The 26,001-nt window shown below is 38.3% G+C and overlaps 1 protein-coding gene across 1 annotated transcript in view; it reads right to left on the bottom strand.

Moving 5' to 3' along the window:
* tmem8b (transmembrane protein 8B) overlaps positions 1–26,001 on the bottom strand; it is a 653,793-nt gene that overhangs the window by 182,038 nt on the left and 445,754 nt on the right. The window contains exon 5 of the mRNA XM_028805536.2: positions 14,295–14,563. Within this exon, the coding sequence (XP_028661369.1) occupies positions 14,295–14,563 (269 nt within the window). The remainder of the gene's footprint in view (positions 1–14,294; positions 14,564–26,001) is intronic.

The following is a 26,001-nucleotide window of genomic DNA, read 5'->3' as shown; positions in this document are numbered from 1 at the left end:
TATTCATCAGCAACCTCAAAATTGTCAGGTCTCAGCTAGGTTTTCTCCCCAGGATGGGGTTTGAGTTCATGTTTTATGCCTGTATTTGATTCTTTTATTTATGTTAATGTTACTTTTGTTGATTATGTCCAGTATTCTTTGTTTTGATTTTGTTTATGCATGTTAACTGCTTGTGTTATGTTCCTTGTGTTTTGTGGTGGTCCCCCATGAGGCAGGGTCACCTGTTAATCACTGCCAGGAACTGCCCTCTATTCTATAAACCATTCTTGCTGGTTCATTTCAAATGAGATAAGGAGTGGTGAATTCTTCTGGTTTTATGAGTTTTGTAGGATTTGTGATTCTTTTGGATTTTGACCTTCGCTCTGATTCTTGAATATCTGTTTCTTTCAATATCTGTTTTTGGGCTTGTTTGCTTTGGATTGCCTTATTGCTTCAGACAATTTTTTGCCTTTTGTGCTCCACAGAGCTTCATTGTGTTTGGAATACATTCTGTGATGAAAAAATCTTTCATTTTATAAAATGTTTTTGGAAACTCTGTAGTCCCTGGAGGTACTTGCTAATGACAGAAATAGCATACATGGCAATCCACACTTTTTCAAAGTTTTGTGAAAAGGAGTAGCTTTGACCCTTAATATCCCATTAGGAGGAGAATTCCTGGGATTAATGTGCCATGCACAACTACAGGTCCTTATGATCAATTTTACTGAAGACACCTATTGGTTTTCCCTTTGTCATAAGGGTGTAATTTCCTGTCCAACATGTGGTCCATAAATGAAGTAAAATTTAAGGTTTTACGGGTCTACAAAAATAGGAACCAAGCCATAAAAACTTGACATCTTGCATAACTAGACATCAAGGTGAGTCGAACGGTATCATATGTGGGGGTTTTCTTGTACCAGTGAGTCAGGAGGCGTCAGATGACAAAAAACTGAAGTGATTTCAACACATTTGTAATTCCTATGAACGCAATATGGCAAAATGCTAAACAAAGAAAAAAAAAAAAAGAAAAGGCAAAAATGATTTGCTTAAAAGGCATTTATATCAAACAAAATCCACTATCCAGATGAATGATCCAAGAATAAAGCAAAAATAGTCAGAAATAGTTACATACAATAGTTACAATAGTTGCATAAATTCTGCTATACACTAATGATATCCAGCTCCTGATTCTTCCCAACAGACTTATATTCCAGAGGGAGGGCTCAGGAGTCGTGATGTCAGGGTGGAACCGCCTCCTGGGACACCACCCAAAATAACACAAGAAAAAAAAGCAAGTTTAAAAGAACAGTACACATTTAACCAATAATATACAAAATAGACAGAAATAACTTAAAAACTTGACATATAATAAAACAAAGGCAACAAAACAAGAATAAAACACAAACATATGTTAATATATGACAAAAGATCGGGTGACTTATTTCTCACTATTTGCAAAAACATACATCTAGTGTGTTACATAATATTCTAACTACGTCAGGGTTCAACATAAAACTCTGCGACTTTGAACATACACTTTAATATGACACTTCACTACAGTGTGTTCTCTTAAATGATATGCTGCAAGGATCACTGCTGGGAAACGACTTATTTTTGTGGATGTTGTCACAAGCACACAAGGAGTGTGCTGCTGGCTCTGGTCACATATTTAGAACGGGCAAGGATTTGAATGTAACAGAGTCAATAACACATTTTGACTATATTTCCCATGAATAAAGGAACACGAAATTTAGGCACATGAACTCACTTCCATACAGTTACCAAAAGCTCTACCTTGTCCTATCCTTTCCCTTTATTCAATGATGGGGATTACCGACAACTAGATATTTCTCCCAGATACAGCCATACTTTAAAGCCAAGAAGCTTGTTTTGGGTGAAATAGGCCTGGACCAATAGTCTTTTACTACTGAATTAATTTCGTTTGGAGAACATCATTAAAAAGGGTTTACCATACTGGAACCCCAAACGTTTGAGCTTGTACCTGTCTTGTTTCCATTAAGTAGATGACGTAAAGTCAGCGGGAAAAACAAGTTGGACTCAATTTATAAATGCTGGATTGCAGAAATGCTCTATAGTCAGATGTGTTTAAAATGGGCCAGAGAAGAATTCAATTCCAGTGATAAATGTAAAAAAACTGGTCTATATATAGGGAAAGAAGTCAGTTCATCCATTCAGTCTTGATTCCACTTAACTGTGGATACAGATACAGTGCCCTTAAGAGGGGAAATCAGTTGACTTAATTCATCTTCTTACCTTGCTCTACTGTAGTGTTAATTGTATATGACTTCCAAAGTCAGTGCCCAAATCCCAATTTGTTAATCATGTTTCATTGCTTCTAATGCAACATTTTAATTTTAATCTGGAGTCTGTGGATTCCATTCAATTAGCAGCAAGTGACACCATGGACACCAGAAGCTGGCAGAAACCCTACCCTGGATAATTATATAGACTGCTTCCGACAGAGAGTGAAAACAGGAATCTTAAACAGGCGGCAAAATCGGATAGAAAACATTACTGGGGATGAGCGGGGAGCCATACATTCACTAAGGGAAAATACAGAAATCATTATCAAACCAGCAGACAAAGGGGGTGCTTTAGTCATCATGAACACATCAGTTTATATACAGGAGGCACAAAGACAATTGTCCATTACTGTGCATTATTACAAACTGCAAGAAGACCCAACAGATCTCTACAAAAAGGAACTAAAAAAGATAGTAAGTAGCTTTCCTCTTGACATCAGGGAGCATGTAAACAGTTTAATTCCTGAGAACCCCAAAATGGGTTACTTCTACATGCTTCCTAAAATCCACAAAGAAGGGAACCCAGGAAGGCCTATAATCTCAGGAATTGGCTCCCTTACAGAAAATATTTCATGGTTGGGTGGAGCACATCCTTAAACCCCTCGCTCGCAATACAACCAGCTACATCCAGGACACTACTGACTTCTTAAAAAAACTGTCTGCTTTAGTCCCCTTACCTGAGGGAACCTTACTGGCCACAATGGATGTTGAGGCACTTTACACAAACATCCCCCATGATGATGGCATATTGGCATGTGAAATGTACCTCAAACAACATGATTTACCCGCAAAGTCAGTAATAGAAATGATAAAATTCACTCTGACACATAATCTATTCTCTTTTGGACAAGATTGCTAATTGCAACAAATGGGGACTGCAATGGGCTGTCAGTTTGCACCTCACTATGCAGACCTATTTATGGCAAAATTGGAGGAAGATTTCATGTCAATGTGCATCATAAAACCAATGTTGTATCTCCGTTACATAGATGACATCTTCATAATCTGGACTGCCGGTGAGAAGGACCTCCTCCATTTTCATAATGAATATAATTGTTTTCACCGCAACATAAAGCTGAAGCTGAATTACTCAAAAACAGAAGTCAGCTTCCTTGACACCACTGTTCAACTGAAAGACAACACCCTTGTAACTTCTGTTTTTCACAAACCGACAGACAGACGGACCTACCTGAAAAGTGATAGCTTCCACCCCAGCATATAAGGCGCTCCATTATTTTCAGCCAGGCAATACGGTACAATCGTATTTGCTCAGACCCGACAGACCGGGATCAACAACTGCAGGAGCTCAGACAAGATTTCATCAGACAAGGTTACACCCCCAAAATAACAGACACTCAAATAAGAAGAGCTACTGCCATACCCAGAGACAACCTTCTGGAATATAAAAACAAAGACAACAAGAACCGCATCCCCCTTGTTGTCACCTACAACCCACATCTTAAAACACATCGAAAAATTATAAAAGAACTTCAGCCAATACTAAACAATGACCAAACACTGAAAAATGTATTTCCTGGACCTCCCCTCCTGGCATACAGACAACCCAACTAATTGTCCGAAGCTCCCTAAGTGAACCAACAGAAAATGGCACATCTCCAAGCCTACAGAAAAGATGCAAAACATGTGCCCACATTTATGATACAGACCGTATAGTTATACCACACTGCCGACTTGAACATCACATAAAGGGATCATTTTCCTACAAATCATCTAATGTAGTCTACCTAATTTTCTCCATGAAATGTCCTGACACTGCACTCTATGTGGGAGAAACTGGACAAACACTCCGCCAGAGAATGAATTTACACAGGTTCCACATTAAACACGGCAACACAGATGTTCCTGTAGCAGCCCACTTCAACAGCCATGGACATTGTGAGAGGGACTTTAGAGTCACAGTGTTTATGGGCAACTTCAAAACACAGCAAGAGAGAAAAGAATGGGAAGTTAAACTCATGCTAAAACTTAATGCATTACAACATGGATTGAATAGAGACAAGAGTTTTATGGCCAGATATGAGGATTGCTTACATCTCTCAGAATGACAGACAACCTGTCTACAGATCCACGTTGTTTTGAAATAACTCATTACAAACTTCAAAAAACTTTGTTGGACAGTTATCTTATCCAGAGATCTTGACAATACATTGTTCTTTTCTCTCCTGTTAAATTAACCCTAGCCTGAATGAATCTATTAATTTTTTACATTTAAAATTTCTCATTTAAAGATTTACCAATGTTGTTTCTTGTCCTAGAGTGTGTATATAAACACAGGGAACTCCAGTCTCTGTATTACATCTTGCCTGAAGAAGGGGCCTGAGTTGCCTCGAAAGCTTGCATATTGTAATCTTTTTAGTTAGCCAATAAAAGGTGTCATTTTGCTTGGCTTTTCTCTACAGCAAGTGAGACAAATTCATTAATATATTAAGCTGTGTATGGCCAAAGACAGACTTATTGTACTCTAGTTTAATGCATACTACTCATATAGAACCTTGCCTATACCAAAAGCACTTCAGTATTCAAATGGACACAATAATAATAGAAGAAAAGGAAAAGTCCAATAAATAAGATGCTGAAGCTGATATTAAATGGCAATAAAATATATGAAATACAAAATTCAGGGTTAGAACAAGAACACAAAAAACAGAAATAAAATACAAAGTTCTGAAAAACAATAAGCGAACAGCAGTTTACAATGCAGAGTACCACCATAAGGATCTGGACAGAGAATGTGAACTGAGAGAAAGGGAAAGAATGTCAGTGTATGTTTAATGCAGTTCTGAGGTGTTTTAAGTTATCTCCCTAGAGAATTGTGTTAGCAGACTTAATTATTCTAGGGAGGTAATTGCAAAGTCTTGGTGTGCCCTTAAAGCACAGGTCAGTTTGGGGCACGATAAGACTGCCAGAATTTGTGAACTGGTATGCCCTGGCAGGACTGTAGTGATTTGGAAAGTTGCTGATGTGCTACTGTGCAGTTCCATTTAAAACTTTATAGGTAAGCAACAGGATTTTTATTATTCAGTCCTGTAAGATGCAGGCAGCAAGAAAGACAGAACACACTTGCATTATGTGCCGACTGTTGCAGGGATGTATGCAGGACATTGTATAAAGAATTTTATGTGAGTTGAATTAAAAATAGGGATGAATAAAAATGATGCCAATATTCCTCTCAGAAGGCAAAGGTATGACAATATCACCTAGAGTAAATGAAAACAAGTTAATTTTCATAATCTAGGCTGTAGTGCCAATTAGCTTGAGATCTGTTTTGTTGCAGTTTAATTGTAAAGAGTTGTGCTCCATCTAGCATTTAATTTCTTCAAGGCAAGTTGTTTGCCAGACAACTCTGAAATGCATCTTCTAACAATAAGAGATCTGAGTGGCATCCACATAAAATGATAAACAACTCCAAAGCTTTGAATAATGTGGCCAAGTGTAAATGTGGACACAAAAAGCAGAGGGCCAAAGACAGAGCCTTGAGGAATTTCTTGTGCTAGTGACACAAAGATAGACCTGCTTTTGCCCAGACTAAAAAACCCTTGGCTGTCCATTAGGAAGGACTTAAATCATTGGAGAGTAATGTTAGAGATATTCAGGATGATCTGCATTTTATATAGAAGAATGGTGTTATTGAGAGTATTAAATTCTTTAGTTATTTGCCTGAAAAGAAGAGCTCCACAGCCATGCTACACCCTGCGGCCAGACTGAAATTCTTCTATTGGATTATTAGACGTTAAATAATTAGTGAGTGGGGAGGCTACAACACACTCCAGAATTTCAGATAGAAAAGGTATTGTAAGTGAGATGACAAGACCAGACTTACAGTAACAAAGGCAATTTTCCAATCAGATGACACAGAGCCAATATCTAAAAGTGTATAAATATTATTTTCATGCTATACAAGACTATTACATGAAGAAGGGATTTGATAATTGAGGAGTTGATACGAGGCAGTACACAAGTGGTAGGCTTCATTCTACAAAGCAGGTCATTGATGGACGTAAAGTAAAGAAATTAGTGAGAGAAGGAAAACAAAGAGGACTATAAGAGGATGATAGACTAGCATTAGCAGTATCATTTCATTTTTTAATTAATCATGGAAAACGTAATCAAATTTTTCATATCCGTAATGGAAGAAATGGCAACAGAGTAACAGAGGTGAGGACTGATGTAGCTTATCAACTAAAAAGAGGCAAAGCCCTTGAGTTATCATGGCCACCCTCCATCATGCTGCCTTGGTAGCAATTAGTGCATCTACAGTATGTAAGACCAGTGTCACACTACAAAAACTAGCAAAGGTCTGAAGACAACCAGGCAACATTTCTCTTCCGTTTGCACTTTCCTTTTTTACCTGAAGACAGATTACATGCATTACATTTCCAGCAGGGCGTTCATTGTTTGTCAACTTTTGCACACACAAGAACCCATTTTTGTGACTTAAGAGAAAAATCAAACCATTTCAACTTTATTGTGTCTAGTCAAAGAGAGCTTTGACTGATTTGCTAGAGATGTCACATTACATTATATAACGGGCGACCACAGAAGCTTCCTTCGAATGTCTGCGGCTCAACAAATTCCCTGGAAAAATTGTTTAGTGTGAGGACATCCATTTGATGGGCAGAGAAATCCTCGGCATGCAGAGTGAGACCAGAATTATACGATATTCTCTTTCCAGCTCCTTTCATAGTTATACTACACACCTGAAGGTGTAAAGCAGGGTTTCAAAAGAGCAATTTTATTTTGAGTGAAATGAAGCTGAGTTATAATGAATAAATATATTTATTTACGGTAAGAGAAAGATTACAAATAAAGGGACAGACAGGTTTTTAATGTTTTTGCAGGAAATTTGAGACATTTACAATTTAAGAAATGTGGAGGAACAGAGACAGCAAAAAGCATGGGTTTATGGACTGAGGCCCAAATCAGTGTTAAGAGTGTCATTGACAGATAAGCCAGGTGTGCAGATCAGGTCCAATATGTGAAGATCACAGTGGATAGGAAAGTTAACAAGAAAAGGAGAGAAATTCATTTATGAACTTACATATAGGAGTGTTAAAGCATACCAAGAAGTATGATTGACTGGGTCAGAGAGCTTAACTGAGTCAATAATGCAGTTAGAACACTTTGAATAGTCCCTTTGTATCCAGAAGGACAGTAAGGTAGAATGAGAAGGATAGGACTGGAATTTATTATCATTTTTAGCAAAATATATCAAAAGGATAACATGCATTTAATGGCTATTCTGTTCAATTCAAATACAGTATAACAATTACAGTCAGACAGCCGCAGTGACCTAAGCTGCGGGCTGCTATAAAGTAAACTTAAACAAATGTTGTTACCTCATTTACAGATCTGAAACCATTGGGTTTTTGCTGTATTTCAGTTAAGCAAAACTTATGAAGATTGAAAACTATGACGAATTCTGACTATACTAATGTGTTACCATTGATGGACCTTGTGTTAAGCAAGACAGTGTTGCCTTGTTTGTTGCACACAGATGCATATTTGAGCTTTCTCAGTATATTATACATTTGACACACTTGTGATCAAAACCCTCAGTAAGTTAGCATACTTCACAAAAAAACTGAGTTGATGAACTTCCTAGAGAGAGCCCAGTCACATCCCAGACCCCTGTGAATATACTTTGGGCATCAAAATAGTGGAGATTCAATATTTAGCCCAAAAAACGTAAGGTCAGCAAGACAGAATAGCTCTTAGAAGGGGCCAGCTAGCTTGAGTATGTTCTGGAGGAGGTGAGGTGGGCTGGCAGTAGCGCAAGGAATCTCAGCAGGAAACACAAAGATGTAGACATTGCTGAGAAAAGGAAATGTGAAAAATTAGAAGGAAAGAACAAAATGTGCATGGCGAAACAGAATTTATAAGTGAGAGAGCAAGTCTCTGATCTGTCATACAGTAAGGTAAAAAAACATAAATATTCCTAACATTTGAACACTGAAAACTGCTTGAAGATAGAGTTCAGATAGAGTTCATGGGATCACTTAAAATGACATCTCTATATATATAGAATCCAACATCTGTCTATCTGTCTGTCCGCTTTTCACGAGAGACCTACTTAACAGATTTAGACTGGGTTTTTTTCTATAATTTGCTGGGACATTCCAGTCGATTTTGTGACTTCTGTCATTGCGCTAGAGTATTATAGTTCGGTTGCGGCACCAGTTTATTTGAGCTAATCCGAGAGACAGGCTGCGGACCAATGGGAGGGTAGTGGGACCTCAGGAGTTGGGAGCCAGGTGGGGCATCCTCACTCATGTGCCACCTTCCATTCGAGTCGCTCTACTCGCCACGTGTTGGAGTGTACCTTACCTCTGCTTAGCTAGTGATACCTGTTTGTTCAGCAGACATTGTCTAGAGATTGTTAAAGTCTAACGTTTGATTTTTTTGAGAGAGAGAGATCACAGCTATGTGTGTTTTAGAGGGTACCTGATTTTTGGCAGTGATATCACGGCCACGTGCTCTTCTCCCCACACGGGGCACGCTCTTCCATCAGAGCTGAACATGATCAGATATAGTGGCAATGTTTGACGTTGGAGCGTACCTACCTTCTGTTTGGCCAGAGATACCTTGCCAGCTTTTTACATTTTTGGCAAGGAGATCACAGCTACATTCTAGCCCCTGATAGCAAAACCAAAAATATTGTATACAGTATCAAGAGGCCTTCGGATACAAAAGCTAGCAATATGAATTCTTCTCAATTCAAATTAATATACATTTTCTTTATTGATTTTTAAAGTTTGTCCTGTTTCATTACTATGTGGGTGGAGCCATGGGGGACAGCTAGTATTGTATAAATGTCATTATATATATGTGTGTAGTAGCAGAGCAAAATGGAACATCACAGAACTGCATAACACAAGACACATATAGCAATTAAGAATTTGTTGGAAATCACGTTTAAAACTGAAACTCAGAAAGAATCACATCCATATTTGTACAGCACAGATGATTTATAACCCATAAGAAGCACTCACTTGTGCTAACCCTTCCTCTGTCGTGAGATTTATTTGAAGCTGTTTATGTCTTTACAAGGTCACAAGGGGTGGAAGCCTATTTTGACAGGAAAATCTCCAAGAATTTGACTGTGGAGAGGACTTCTATGTTAAAAAAATTATATATATATATATATTTTTTTTATATGTTACTTAGGGATGGCCGAAGAAAATGTAAATCTCATATTTTCATACAGAACAAAGCTAACAAAGTTTATACGTTAAGGGACAGTGACCAAAGCTGGATAACATGTTGCATAATCCTTGTCATGTCATCCAATCATATACTCAAATGTGTAGAATGCATGCATTTCTTGCTAAAATATTATTAAATATTATTAAATCGATTTCTCCAGTAAAATGAAAGTAATCCACAACATGGAATCTCTTTCATACTGGGTCAAGCTTTTCAATGGAAGACAGGACTCTTGGCCAGTTTACTAGAGTAGAGGCAGGTCTCCAGTTTAAAATCGACCTTCCATTAAAGTATAAACTTTGTTAGCTTCATTCTGCATCAAAACAGAAATTGTCGGCCATCACTACAAATCATATGTGTCATGTTTCAGCAAGTGTTTTCACCCATCTGAGGTGAAATGATTTGTTCATTTTTTTTGTTCATTTTAATATTGTAGTCATTTAGTCATTTAGTTTCTATGTATCTGTGTATATTCCATATGTTTTATGGGTGGTCATCCCTATTAAGGCTGGGAAAACGTACAGTCCCAAGTAGTTTATTCTGAATGTGGTTGTGGTGAGTTTCTCTCATAATTATTGCTATTGTGCTTTTTATGATCTGCTGGGTTATCTGAACCTGTGCTATGTTTTTAAACTTTGCCTCTTGGATTCTGAATTGGGACTTTATTCACTTTTGGGATTGTATTTTGATGACATTGCCTTCTATACCTTTTTGTCCCTCTGAGTATATGTTTGTTCTGGGCTTTTGCTAAAGTTAATATTTTTATTATTGAAAATTCTTCATTGCTTTTTGTTTCTAGTTTGGGCTTGACAGTAATTCCTCTTCTATTGGGCATTTTGAGTATTTTTGGAGACTTATGTGCTAGAAAACTCTCATAACAACATGGGTAAGTAACATTTTTAAAAACAGTATCATTTTTGGTGGAGTATTCCTTTAAGCGTTCCTTCAAACAGAAAATCAATGAACAATAAAGGAGGATGATCAAAGTAACCTTTGCTAGGAAATGCCAAAGGAATCTAAATTCACAAAAACAGTTTAGAGCATCCTGCTATGATAACAGCAGTGCTTATCACTTTCTGCCGTGATCTGAAACAGAAAGAAACCATGCATGGTATTGGATCAAGATCAAAATGGTAAATGCTCCATTGAGTTGAAATAATGTAACGGTAAAATCTTACTCTGTGTATTTTGGGGAGGAGCAGCCTGTAAAATACACACAATTTGAAGTCATCTTTCTCTCAACTGCCAGTCATTTTATCTTTCTAGATTCCGGCTCCACTAATCATGTTAACAGTCTGACATACTCCATGTTTACAGTACAGCCATTTTTTGTTTGCCCAGGAGAGGAGTGTTTAAAAAGAATGGAGCGTGAGCATCAATGTTTGTCTTAAGCTGACAGTTCCTGCTACTGGGAAAAAACTTGCATATTGAACAAGACACAGATCTAAGGTGAACATACCGATGTCCTTTATGTTTATTGTCATAGAAGAAGACATTTTACTTTCCAAGCTACAACACCCTTTTTTTGTCTAAAACTGTGACAATAACAATATTAGTTCCTCCGCTTTTAATGCAGTCATCTTGTATGAATATAATATTAAACAAAGCTAGTGGGTTTATGAGTACTCCTAAGAAATGATAATAACAATACAGTATGCATAGTTCCCATGGAAACAGCAAGTAGGGACATCAATATAGCAAATGAGTGCATTCTTTTAAAAGTGCACATAAGCCCTTGTTCGGTTTTAATAAAGGATTTCTGGCCTTTGCAGCTGCACTCTTTCAAAAATCACAATCCTATTAAAATGTCTATATTTAAATGATGACATACGGAACTGACCTCCTAAATAATATATCTTCATTAGAGGGTTGAACCAGCTTAGCAAGGAAGAAATAAATACTAAAAGGTATTTGGTAAAGGATATATATAAATATGTCACGCTTATGGTGAAGCCATAATGACAACACAACTGAGTGATACAAACAATCTGCTTGTACAAGTCGCCAAATCAAAACAACTTTTTGCTATGATAATTTTCTTTAGATTACTGTACTCTTTATGACGTCCTGCATAGTGAAGCTAGCATCAATATTAAGAAGACTAAGCAAGAGAAAACCATCCAGAATGAGAAAATTGTTTTATAGAAAAGTCTGCATCATAAATGGAAACATGCTAAAATTTAATTTAAATGTTTAACTGGATTGGGCCTTTCACATCCTGAATGGCATTCTTTAGGAAACATGTTTAAGCTCTCTTTCATTGATTACTACAGAGCTCCACAGAATCTGTACAGTTTATCTTTGCAGGAATGCTCTCCGTGAACATATCTAAATAAAATGTAACACTATTTGTTTTACTGATCTGTAATTTGTTCCCTTTAATGAAACCTTGAAGAGAATCAAAAAAGGAATGCTCTTCTTTTCTCAGTGATATGATTTTAAGATAGCATACTATTTTAGTCAAAGATATCCGTATCCAATAATCAGCCGTTCTTGTCCAGTTTAAAAAAAAAAAACACTGGAAAGTCTTTCTTATACACTAGCAACCAACAACCTGCAAGAAAAAAACATCAATAATTTCCCACAGTGTCATATTTTTTTCCACAGAGATTTTTCACAGTATAAAAGTTACAAGGATAGCATAAAAGTGTAAATAATATAAATGTGATGAAAGTACCTATAAATCAGAACATCAAGGACTACATATTGACTGAGTGGCTTTATCATATTAGTCTGGTACTGAAAGAACCCTGCTCCCATAAAATATCCATTGCTAGTCTCACCTGCTACATGGCATTGAAATAACTTTCAAAATCTCTGCATATGAACTGTAAACAATAGATGGAAAGAAACCTACGGGATAAGGTGCTTTGTGTATAGATGGGTAGAGAGGGCATACAGCTATAGCAGAAGTGTTTCTCTTTTATTTAAAATGTAGAGGTTAAGGTCATTGTTGGTGTTGATGCATTCTGTTAAAGTTATGTAAATGATTTGGATGGCTATGCTACAAACCAATCTGTTAAATTCAGTTTTAGCCTAGAGGCAGCTAAATCACAATAGACAGACCCACAAGGCTAAACACCCTGCTGCTTGTGAATGTACAAGCTGAATAAAAGATGAAGTATATTTAATTAAACTATACACACTTTAAAATATAATAATTTGATTGAAGTCAATATTTATTAATTTTCTTTACCCACTTCTTCCAATACAGGGTCATAATGGCCTGTGCCTGTCCTGACAGGATTCAGGACATGTCAGTAGCCAGTCCTAGACAGAGAGGCAGTCCACTGCACAGTACGCTCATGATCTTACCAAAACTCACTCTTATTTGGTCAATTTAGAGTTTAGTCCCTCACGCTTCCATATGTGCCATTAGGATATCTGCGAAAAACTGAGTATTATGCAGAAAACTCATGGGTCTGGGACTTGGAGCCAGGACTCTGGAGCTGTGAGGCAGTGAAGCAGACTACTGAGCTGCCCTGACGATAGAACTGTACAAATGATTTTAGCCTTCAACATACCTTTAAAATCTGAAGAATAGTGCTACTCATTTGCATCTGTGCATGCTGAACATTATGTTCTTTTGATTGAATGTTTCTGTCATTTGCAAGCCATGATATGGCAAACCAGATTTTGCCAACCCACAGTATGTTCTGTCTAAGCAAGACTTTACTAAAACTCTGTGGAATAATAAGCCTATATGCAGCAGCAGCAGCGTATAGTTGGCAGCACATATATTTTGTGTTGACTATTTAATCTTTGTCATTGTTAGTCAGTTTGAAAGTTTTCTGCGTTATGTAAAATACGAGTCTGTACCTTAAAACAGATTTGCCCCTCATTTTGGCAATTGTGGTTCTTTAATTAAGGTTAATTTTCTCTTAGGTGTTAATTTGTATTTATCAATTTAACCAGAAGGGATTGTGATATAATTGGGACGAGTTGCACTTACACATGAACACATGAAGGTGTGATCATTCTCAATTGCTTAATCGGCTTCCTGTGGTGCTGTGCCCATGGAGCCGTATAAAAACGGGCTGGCACAGAGAGAAGGGAGGGAAAAAAAAGAAAATCGGGAAAGAGACGAAAAAGAAAGGAAAAAAGCTTGGAGAGCGAGGCATTGGGGTGAAAGAAAGAGGATGAGCCAGCCAGCCAACCAAAAAGGAGAAGTCAACACGGTCTGGGGTCAGGGATGGAGCAAAGTATTGGTGCTCAAGGGACAGGATCGCTCCCACTGATTTTAAAGAAAAGTGGGTTCGATTGTGGAGGAGTCCGCCCTAGGGATCCGAGGGACGTCTACGAGTGCGAGAGACTTATCCTAAAATGCTGTTGGCTGAAATATCTACCAAAGGAGGCTCTCTTAAAATTGTCTATAGTCTTGTTAATCAGTCTGCCAAGTGGCATTGTGCTGAATTGATCGAATGCATATTTTTGACATTTATTCTACAATTGTGCATGTGGCGTGATGATTTTTTTTCTCCAAGCCAAAGAAAGTATATCAGGTCACATCAAACATTGAGACAGCAATGACTGCATTTTTTGACATTAACTGACTTGTTAAGAAATGTATTGCATCTCAAGGGGAGTATCTTGATGGTGACTAAAATGCATTAGCTATAAGATGTATAGTAAAGTATTTTATTTTTAACAACTATGACAATTTTTGGCTCCCTCCTCATTCATCCGTTATTAGACTTTGTTAGTTATAAGTACTTCACCAATATATAGTGGACAGTTGATAATTTCCATTATTTTGAAATACCTTACCTTTCACTTGAACTCCAATCCGGAAATAGATATTGACATTCCCAACATATCTTTCCACCATAATATAGTACCACTGTTCCCAGAAGGGCAAGTTTGTGTCCAGTTCACAAGGCTTCCGATCTTTACAGTCAAGAAATGTCGAGTTCTGCAGTGGAGGTGCTTTGGCTCTTATCTTCAGAATGACTGGACAGTTCTCCAATGTTCTATTACTTGTGCTGCAGTCTAGAAGTTGCACACTCACTCTGGAGATGTAATTTGGAACAAACACTCTAGAAAGAAAAACATATATAAATCTTTTAAGACATTGAATTTCTTTCTGTAAACTGATGCTAAGTGTGACAGAGTTTATGTAAGGCAAGCATGCATCTGTTATGCCATTCACTTTAGAATGTGCTTAATCCAATTATCAAGAAGGCCAAAGTCTGTTTCAGTAGTAGGTTTAGTGTGGCAGGGAGCAACCTTGGTAGGATGTAAGTCCATCACAGTGTATAGTCGCATAGATCGACACTGTCTCACCTGAGAGTCACCAGAAGAAAGGTGTGTAGGAAAACCACGCAGAGAAAACCCACACAGTCGTGTGCAAACTCCACAAAAACAGTGACATGTCTGGGATTTGAACCCAGTCTTATGTAGCTCTCATCAATAGGTCATCATTCCACCTAAAGTATAAAAACATTTAATAACGGAGATGTGTTTAAATAAAAAAAACACGTCATCCTGATCCAGCCTTCTGTAGCTCTATCCAATATACCACACATGTATTGATTTAAATGTGTAAAATACACACTGTGGTGTAGCGGGTCCACAGCTCACATCGGAGAGGCCACTTTTTAAATAAATAACCGCCGCACTCGCGTCTTAGAAAGGGGCCGTGGTATGTGTGGCTGGAGCGGTTCCCGGGTGATCGTGATGCGGGTGGTCCTCACTTAAGTGCACAGGTGAGGAGTCGTCCGTATCCGTAATTGCCGCCAGGAGCTGCTAATTGCCACATCTGATCCACGTCCCTGTAATAAATAGAAGCGCGAGGCGGCTAGAGGAGAACAGGAAGAAAAAGGAAAGAAACGGAGGTTATGGAAGAAGGCAACTGGAAGTTAAGGAGCCGGTGTGTGCAGGAGAGAAGGAGGCAGCTGGGAGATGCAGGCAGCTGGGAGAGGCGAGCCCGAGTGGGGTATTTGGCCTGCACCCAAGGCCCAATGATAGTGGTCGCTCCTGCTGAGCGCTTGTGGGGAGCAGGAGTGACCTGGAGAAGGTTGGCTCACCGCAGCGAAGGCAGCGGGAGTTGGAGATTTGGAGTAGAATCCCCAGCGTGAGCGTCCTGGCCGTTGAGGGAAGCCAAGTCTCAGTCTGGCAGGGGCTGAACAAAGCCAGGGATTGGGAGTCCACCAGACCAGTCGAGCAGAAGAAGGTCAGCTGCATGTAGGGTGACTCCCTGGGGAGAAGCAGGGGAATCACTAGTAAAAGAAAGGCATTTTTTTAAGAGACTGTTTCCAGCCATTGTTTTAACCTCGTTGTTTTTTTAAAGGATTTTTTTTCTAATGGTTTTTAACCTCCACTAATTCACTCATTTTAATGGATTATTTATTTAATGACTTATTTTGAAGCACTGCACTTTATTTTGAACACCTTGTTTTGTTTGCTGGTTTTAATAAAAGCACTTGCCTCTTTTGCACCATCCCCTTACTTTGTTGTGCCTCACTGCCTAGCTCATCGGTGATATTACAGACGGTGTAGGGTTCAAGAGCTCCCAGAAGGAAGATGGGAGCATGGAATGGAACCTGCATCATCACACACACACACACACACACACACACACACACACACACACACACTCATCATGTTGCACATTTTGAGCAAACAACTTTCACTAGATGGTTTATCAGTCCACTCAAATACACATCCAGAATCAGACACGCCGGGCCACTTTACAAAAACCCTTGATGTTTTTTTAATATGGAAACAAAAATATCTGTGGAACACTCTGTGGGGATTGAATGAATATACAAATTACACAAAAACAACAAAGGAACCAGGCTAAGTGAGGTTCAGTTTAGCAAAGTTTCTGATTTTGTTGATAGAAAGTTAAATTTGAAGTATAATTGTTCATAACATAAGATGCAAAGGCATTATCTATATAAAAATCTCTAATTGTTTTAATCCCAAACGTTTTCCAAAAGTTGAATATTGTGTAGGTTTGAGAGGGTAGAAAAGGGTGATTGTCATGTAAACGTGCGACAGATAAAAGCTTCTCTGCCTTAAAGTGCTTCCTGCATTGGTTCCATATTCTGAGTGATTGACAGACAACTGGATTATTAGTATATTAACCATAAACTAATTGCATTTACTGGGACACAAGGAGGGCATATAAAGAAGTACAGCAAGATTTTATTTCTATTGCAGACCAGGTTTGTGTATTTTCATTAATTTGGGTCAAATTCCATGGCTTTGTAGCTTGTATATTTGCCACCCAGTAATAAAATTGAAAGTTAGGTAGTGCCATGCCCCCTGCTGCTTTAGGTTATTGTAGAGTCGCCCTTTGGATCCGTGGATGTTTCAAATTCCAAATAAATCCAGTTATAATTGAATCTAACTTCTTAAAGAACAATTTGTTATTGTATGTGGGGATGGTCTGATATAGAAAAAGAAGCTTAGGAAGGATGTTAATCTTTACATTGTAAGATGAAGAGTAAACCATCTGTTCACATCTTGTTCAATTTTTTTCCATGCTGATGCTTCCATGTTCGTTATCGGTTGGAGCAGATGCTGCAGCATGAGGTCCTGGCTGATTTTATTGCCTGTCTCTTCCAACTTCGTCTATGGTAGGCCGTGAACTTGAGCTCGGCTTAGACTTTAATGTACCTATAACTACCTTTTCCCTCTCTTTCTGACCCCTTGGTGTCCTGCTCATGCTTTTAATATAATTCAATCCTCCTGGGTTACCTAAATATGGGATATCTCAGATAGACAATAAAAAAGATAAATAACACTTCTGCCAGTGGAGCATCTTCTCAGATGTTTGTGCTGCAAATGTCATCACAATACATTTACAACAATGCACATGACTCTTCACATGGGAAACCCACTTGATTAGGAATTTGTGTTATATTTGAACAGCATAGAGAGAGGACCAAGAAGCAAACAATTGCATTAATAAAGTTTACCCTTGAGATTTGTAATTTCCCTAATAACTGCAATAACTGAATACCTTTGCAAGTCTCATTTCATGAAAATGGGCAGACATGCTCAAACAAAGAAGGAATTAATTACAAAAATGTTTATTTACAGTAGGTTGTTGATTGGGAATTGCAAATTGTCGCTCTGTGTGAATATGATGTGTCTGTTTATATGTGTGTGAGTGAGAGTGGTCATTGTGATGGACTAGAGTCCTGTTCAATCCTATTTTCAGTCTTTTGCCCAATTTTAGTGTGATTACCTTTGGTCCCTGCAAACTGGAAATGGATTGAGAAGTTTCTAGACTGACTTGCTCAATAGAGTCCATTGAGAGCTGCAGTGCCTGCACGGTCCTCAAAAGCACCTAAATGTTACACCATGTGTACATTTTCAAACATGTTTTCTTTTTTCATTTGCCACATTAAAACCAATAACAGTATGATGACAGTGTGGTCAGTATTGATCCCTTGTGTTCAAATTCTGGCCCAGGAATTATCTGCACATTCTACTCATGTATTCATGGATTATCTCTGAGTGTCCTCAAACATTTAAAAAACTTTCTGCTAGGTTGTAACGTGTCTTAGTCTATATGGGATGGCCCCCATTTCATTATCGTCCTATAACTGAATACTCAGGTTTAGAAAAATGGAAGGAAATCTTTGTAGTTATAACCACGACAGTGTAGTAAGGTGTTAACAGAGAAAAGGTATCATTTTGTGACAAGTGGTAATTTCCCTTAAGCATTCTTAAGTTTAAGAAGTATTTAATAAGTATTAGTAATTACAGCAGCAAATGGGAACTTATTTATCTTCACATGCAGAAAACCTTTACCGGATTAATTTCCCAGGTGAAAAACATTCAGATTTGGCCATGGATTTCAACTGGAAATACTAACAATAGGCGTAATGCCATCAACTTTATTAAGCCAGTTTATCTGGAAAGTGCACCTTTAGACATTTAAAGTCTGCTTTCATCTTCTGGTGTGGCAAAATTGAAAACAAAAAGGTTTTGACAGCTTAGGCTAGAAATGCATACTAGTGCTGTCTACAAAGGTCTGTTAAAATTTAGTGTGCCGAAAACCAAGGTGCAATTTACACTTTACAATTTAGAATTATTTTATGTTCATTTTCATGAACCTTTAAGTGTTTCTATAATTTAAATCACTGTAAAATATGAACAAATCATACTTCAGCTCCTGAATTGTCCAAATTCCTGTAAATAATACTTTATATTAATTTTTGTCAATGGGGCAGCTGAAGAAGTTGAATCATCAGTGCAGGGGCTAGCACTTCCAGCATATAAGAGATCAACATGACTCAAATGTGGGTACACCTCTTATTATGTACCTTCAAACACTTTAACAGTAGACAGAAATTAAAAATACAAATTGCTAAAGAGCTTTATGTTTGCTTGTGATATTTACCCCTAGGTATTTAAACTGATCTGCAATAATAAAAGGGAAGGTGTCCAATCTAATATTGTATGCTTGAGAATTCACTGGAAAGAGCACACTTTTATTCAAATTAATTCTGAGACCAGAGATCTTTTGAAATTCTGTAAGTGCTGTTAAGACTGCAGGCACAGTATTTTGTGGGTCTGATATATACAAAACCATATCATCTGCATATAGAGAAATTTTTGTTCCAGTCCTTCTCTGATAATCCCCTTTATCTGATAAGCATTTCGAAAGTGAACTGCCAGAGGTTCAATGGCGATAGCAAATAGCAGTGGTGATAAGGGGCATCCTTGTCTGGTACCACATTCTAGTTTAAAGTAGTCTGAATTAATGTTGTTAATACAAACTGAATCATCTGGATTGGTATACAGTAGTTTGATCCATGCACAAATATTGGCCCAAACCCAAATTTCTCTAATGTAGTGAAAAGGTAGTTCCATTCAATCATATCAAATGCTTTTTCTGCATCAATAATAACATCTCCGGGGTGTTTGACTTTGCAGGTGAATATATTACATTACACAGGCGTCAGAGATTGGAAGCTAAGTGTCTGCCTTTAATAAATCCAATTTGATCTTGTGATATTACTGAAGGCAGCACTTTCTCCATCCTTCTAGCTAGGACTTTAGAGAGTATCTTAACATATTATTCAGAAGTGAAATTGGTCTGTATGATGCACATTGTAATAAGTCCTTGTTTTGTTTGGGAAGGATGGTGATTAATGCTTGTCGAAAAGTTTGAGGTAGAATTTGATTGTCTCTAGCTTCTGTAAATGTTGCTAATAAGAGGGGAGCTAGCTGAATGGAGAATTTCTTATAAAATTCGACAGGGTAGCCATCAGGGCCTGCTGCTTTCCCGCTCTGAAGTGACTTTATAGCATCTAGTAATTCTGATAGCACCAGAGGTTTATCCAATTCCTCTGCAATAAAAGTATCAATTTGTGGTATCTGTAATGTATCCAGAAATGCATTAGATTGTGTGTTGTCTTCTTTGAACTCAGTAGAATATGAGGATCTATAGTAGTCCCTAAATGTGTGCATTATATTTTTATGGTCAATGATTTTATCTCCGTTCGTGTTGGTGATTGCTGGGATTGTATTGTGAACTTCTTGCTTGTGGATTTGTTGAGCTAAGAGCTTATTAGCTTTCTCTCCATGTTCATAGTAATGATGTCTTGATTTAAAAATGAGTTGTTCAGTTTCTTTGGTTGTTAAGAGGTTGAGCTCTGAATGCAAAGCATGTCTCTTCCCATGAAAAGCCTCGCTTGGACATCTGGCGTGTTCTTGATCTATTCTAGTAATTTCGCTAGTTAGCTTTGATACCTTCTTAGTTTCTAATTTATTTCTGTGGGAAAGATATGAGATAATCTGTTCTCTTAAGAAGGCCTTTAGAGTTTCCCAGAGTACCCCTGCAAAGACCTCTGAGAATGTATTTGTCTCTAGGAAGAAACTGACTTATTTTGATATAAATTCTGTACAGTTCTCATCTGCTAATAGAAGTGGGTTAAGACACCATCTGCGAGATGAGTATGTAGGGCATAATGATTTCAGCTCCAAGATCAGAAGGGTATGGTCAGAAATAACAATAGTGTCATACTTGCAAGATTTAATCACAGGCAAGAAATTATTATCTATAAAGAAATAATCAATTCTTGAGTAGCAATGATGCATTGGTGAGTAGAAGGAATATGTTCTTGAGTTTGGGTTTAGAAACCTCCATGGGTCTGATAAGTTGTGGTCAGTTAAAAACTGTGTAATTGTCTTTGCAGTGTTAGATGTCATTCCCCCTGTGACAGGAGACCTATCTAAAAGTGGATTTAAAACACAATTAAAGTCCCCAGCCATTATAATTTTATGAGTGTTCACATTGGGAATAGATGCAAATACATTTTGCATGAATTCCCTATCATCGACATTGGGTGCATAAACATTTATCAAAATCACTTTACAATTGAATAAATTGCCCATGATAATCATATATCTCCCTTCAGGATCAGATACTACATCTGATGCTACAAATGAGACTGTTCTATGTATGAGAATTCCCACACCTCTAGTTTTCTTTGTAAAGCTGGAATGGAACATTTGGCCAGTCCAGTCTTTTTGCAGCCGGAACTGATCTTTGCTTAATGAGTGGGTCTCCTGTAAAAATACTATTTTGGCGTTTAGACCTGTTAGGTGAGAGAATACTTTCTTTCTCTTTAATTCGTGATTCAGGCCTTTAACATTCCAACTCACAAAGTTAACTCTCCCATCATGGAGACATTGATTCTGAATTTTTGATGTAATTTTGTAGTCTTAACTGGAAATGAGACAGCTGTAACCTTAATTTCCAATTTTCCCATGAGTTATTGCCATGCAGTCTATTGTTACATTAATTATAATTATAAGTATTAAAAGGATAGATTAGATATAGCTTGCTCTCTTTCTCTCCCCCCCCACCCCCCATTTTGCCTCCCCACGTGAGGCTGGACCTCACTTCACAAAGTCCCAGTCCTCGGACATACCTAGAAACAGAGCATGTCCAAAACAAAACAAGCCCCCCTGCAGTGGCATTTAGGATTAAAAAGTAGAGATATCTATTGCCGATAAAGTCTAAATACTATAAGCATAAAATATAATCTTCAACAGTCTTGAAATGTTAAGACAGTAAACCCATGGAATGGTGTTAAAAAGTGGCCCTGGATAAGCATAGTAAAACCTAATGCAATAATAACAATAACAATAAACCAATGGTATGATGTTAAACAGTCTCCTTTAGAATAGTTTAAAAAAAAAAGAAAGAACTGCTTTAATGTCTTCCACACATACGCGTGTAATTGTAATTAAAACATAAGCAAAAAGTGGCCAAAAAGAAAAAAGAATGTATAATTATAGTACCCGTATCACTGCAAGATGATCAGACAGCAAGTAATATCTTCTTGCCATACCATGACAGGATGCGACTCACTATCATATTTCAAAAAGCATCGGGATCAGCTTTCTTAATTCCTTTTCTGCTTCTTCCGTGGAGGAGAAGGTGTGATGTTTGTCTTGAATATCCACTTTCAGTTTGGCAGGATACAAGAGGCTGTATCTGATATCGGCTTTCCGTAATCGCTGTTTAATGTTGTAAAAAGCTGCACGTTTAGCAGCTGTTGAGGTTGAGAAATCAGAGAAAATACGAATGTGGTTATTTTCAAATATAATCTGTTTGTGTCTGAGAAGCGCTATTCCTAGGTTTAGTGGTATTTGATCCACGTATGCGATAAGCTGTCGGTATCTCGGTATCTGATTTAAAGTCCTCTCCAATTATTTTTGAGAATAGTTCAGCTACGAGTTTCACTGGGTTTGGACTTTCACGATTCTCAGGTAGACCTTCGATTCTAATATTATGTCTTCTGCATCCATCTTCCAGAGCTGCAAGTCTGTCTCCGAGTTTTTTGCATTCAGAATTCGCAGCTGTAGCTTTTCCATCGGCGTTAGATGCCAGATGTTCCGCTGTTTCAATTCGAGCTGTGAATGTCTGCTTAACGTCTTCCAGCTGATCGGCAAGTTCTCTCAGATTAGGTGCATTTTCCTGAATTTGTTCTTCAATTTTTTCTTTAAAGACTGCATCAAAACAATTATATATATGTTTTTCCAAGTCTTTATATTCCTGTCGCATCTCTTGCAGCTCCAGCCGCAGCTTCTTGTTTGTCTTGAGCAAGCCATTTATTTCTTTCTTCATATTTTTCTGAATGTCTTTCTTGAGCTCACTTATGGCCATAGCCAATGTTGCAATCATTTCCTTCAGTTCGGACAAATCGTTTTTGCTTTCGTGCTCTGCGAGTGAAGTGGCAACCTCCGTTACAGCCGATGCTTCCAGCTCACGAGGAGTAGATGAATGCGTGGACTGCAAGGCCATCTCTAGTTTCAAGTGATCTTCTGGAATCGGCGAGCTATCGTAGCCTGCATCACTTCCAGCTTCGCTCCCATTTTCACTCTCGACTGGAGATGATGCAGTGGAACGAGGTCCTGGGAAGTTTGTGCTTTCGCCTGCTTGTTCCAGGTCAGTCTCTGAAAGGCTGTTCCTTGCACTTGGGTCTGATGCCTGTCTAGACTTGGGTGTAATTTTAGGTTTCTTTGCCGTTTCTTTCTGACCCCCTTTCTTGTTACTCATGTATATATACTGTAGTAGAAACTCCTTTGGTTAGGTAAATACAGGATACCTCGGGATAATAAGAAATAAGAGAAAAAATAAAGTCGCTGCAACGGAGCTCCATCTCAGACTTCCATCTCCCGTAACGGACGAGACCAAATTGCTGTAAATATACTTACCTTCTTTGATTTCTCTTGGTGAGTAAGGGAAGTGACATCTCAACATTATTTTTGAAGAGTCTTTAAAATATTTTAACAGTATGTTTTAATGATATGGTATGAATCAAAAAGACATCACGACCCTTTATGGAATATCCAAAGCACAAGTTAGCATTCCTGTCAATCTAACAGATCAAAACAGGTACCTCAGTGTAGCAGTAGACCTTCACCATTCTCCAACCAAGTACATCCTTGGACTAACATATCTTTCTATAACAGGCTAAGAACGTAAAAAATCGTAGTTCAGAAGGCTGCATGAAGACCTACTTTAGGTCCTCAGAATTCAGGTGGAGTGGTGGCTCTGTGGCTAAGGCTTTGTGCTGGTATCTGGAAGGGTGTCGGTTCAAATCCCATTACAGAAGGGATCCTGCTCCGTTAGGCCCTTGAGCAAGGCCCTTAACCTGAAAATTGCTCCGGGGGCACTGTGCAATGGCTGACCCTGTGCTCTGACCCCCACAGGTTATGTGAAAAAAATAGATTCCCTTAGGGATTAACAAAGTATATCAAAATAAAAAAAAAAGAAGTTATTTCAGTTAAAAAGTGAATCATGTACCAGAAGAAAGGAAATTAAAGATGGAAGCAAGAAACACTTATTCATGTAAAATAGGAATCTACTACAACTACTGAATCATGTGCAGTAGTTAAAGTGAAAGCTTTGACAATTTTTGAAAACAATCTGAATGAGATATTGAGATAATGTAGCTATTAGGTATCCAAACAAATAAGATATGCTGAAAGCTCTTATCTTGTTTGTAAAAATTCCTATGTTCTCCATTTTCATTTCCCTATTTGTCTGTCACCTGTCAGTGCACTACATCTTTCAAAACTGTTCACTGTATTTTTTCCATTTGCTTCAAGAGTTGTTAACCCATTGTTCCTTTAGTCGAAACTCAAATATATATTGGAAATATGACCACAGCTTACCAAATACCACCTTGGGAGCACATATGAAACCTTTGGAAAAATGTTTGAGAAGTCTAGATAACTTAGAGCCTGTGCTTATAATTTTTCAAGATTGGACTGAAAAAGCAACATACAGAACATGACCTTGCTGATCCACCAGAAAAACAAGGGATTTAAGCCAACCTTGGAAGTCAACATGACAATGCTCCAACACACTTGGAGGATATATGTGAGAACGAGGAAAGAGGAGGGGAAGTTTTCTGTCCCTTGCCAAAATGATAGGTGCTTTGAAGAGAGGGCTGTCATCACAGACTAGACATTTGGTTTGTCTTATAAATATGTTTGAATTACTTCAAAATCCTGATAAGGTTAGTGTAGGGTTAAGCTGTTGTGTTTATTTTAAGTCCTGAACTGTTCCTATTCATAATAGTTGTCTCTTGGATTACAGACCAACTAGTCACTATATATATGTATATGTATATATTGTTACACACATGCTAATGGGAGGCAGCTAAAGGGTCTGAATAATGATCTCTCTCAAACCTCTGCAGTCCATTCACGGGAAATCCCCCATGGTTCCAGCGCCCATGAAGACACCACTTCCGGTTCTAGGGCCCACAATAATGTCACTTCTGGTTCCGGTGCCCACGATAATGTCACTTCCAGTTCCAGCACACATGAAGACATCACTTCCGGGCTTGGCCTTGAAAGCCTCCATTTTTACATACCTAAATCACTTCTGTTTTGGACTCTGACCTGTGAACAATGCAACAAATTTACCCATTTGTAGCCAGGGCATAATATATGGGTGGCTGCCCCAAACCTTTGATATCTCCGGTTCATCCTGTGACAATATATACAGTGCATCCGGAAAGTATTCACAGCGCATCACTTTTTCCACATTTTGTTATGTTACAGCCTTATTCCAAAATGGATTAAATTCATTTTTTTCCTCAGAATTCTACACACAACACCCCATAATGACAACGTGAAAAAAGTTTACTTGAGATTTTTGCAAATTTATTAAAAATAAACAAATTGAGAAAGCACATGTACATAAGTATTCACAACCTTTGCCATGAAGCTCAAAATTGAGCTCAGGTGCATCCTGTTTCCCCTGATCATCCTTGAGCTGTTTCTGCAGCTTAATTGGAGTCCACCTGTGGTAAATTCAGTTGGTTGGACATGATTTGGAAAGGCACACACCTGTCTATATAAGGTCCCACAGTTGACAATTCATGTCAGAGCACAAACCAAACATGAAGTCAAAGGAATTGTCTGTAGACCTCCGAGACAGGATTGTCTCGAGGCACAAATCTGGGGAAGGTTACAGAAAAATGTCTGCTGCTTTGAAGGTCCCAATGAGCACAGTGGCCTCCATCATCCATAAGTGGAAGAAGTTCAAAACCACCAGGACTCTTCCTAGAGCTGGTCGGCCATCTAAACTGAGCGATCAGGGGAGAAGGGCCTTAGTCAGGGAGGTGACCAAGAACCCAATGGTCACTCTGTCAGAGCTCCAGAGGTCCTCTGTGGAGAGAGGAGAACCTTCCAGAAGGACAACCATCTCTGCAGCCATCCACCAATCAGGCCTGTATGGTAGAGTGGCCAGACGGAAGCCACTCCTTAGTAAAAGGCACATGGCAGCCCGCCTGGAGTTTGCCAAAAGGCACCTGAAGGACTCTCAGACCATGAGAAAGAAAACTCTCTGGTCTGGTGAGACAAAGATTGAGCTCTTTGGTGTGAATGCCAGGCATCATGTTTGGAGGAAACCTGGCACCATCCCTACAGTGAAGCATGGTGGTGGCAGCATCATGGTGTGGGGATGTTTTTCAGCGTCAGGAAC

This window comes from Erpetoichthys calabaricus, chromosome 7 (genome assembly GCF_900747795.2).
Source record: "Erpetoichthys calabaricus chromosome 7, fErpCal1.3, whole genome shotgun sequence".
Lineage (NCBI taxonomy): Eukaryota > Metazoa > Chordata > Cladistia > Polypteriformes > Polypteridae > Erpetoichthys > Erpetoichthys calabaricus.
The sequence above is the reverse complement of the archived record's forward strand: the minus strand, read 5'-3'. Positions and strand labels throughout refer to the sequence as shown.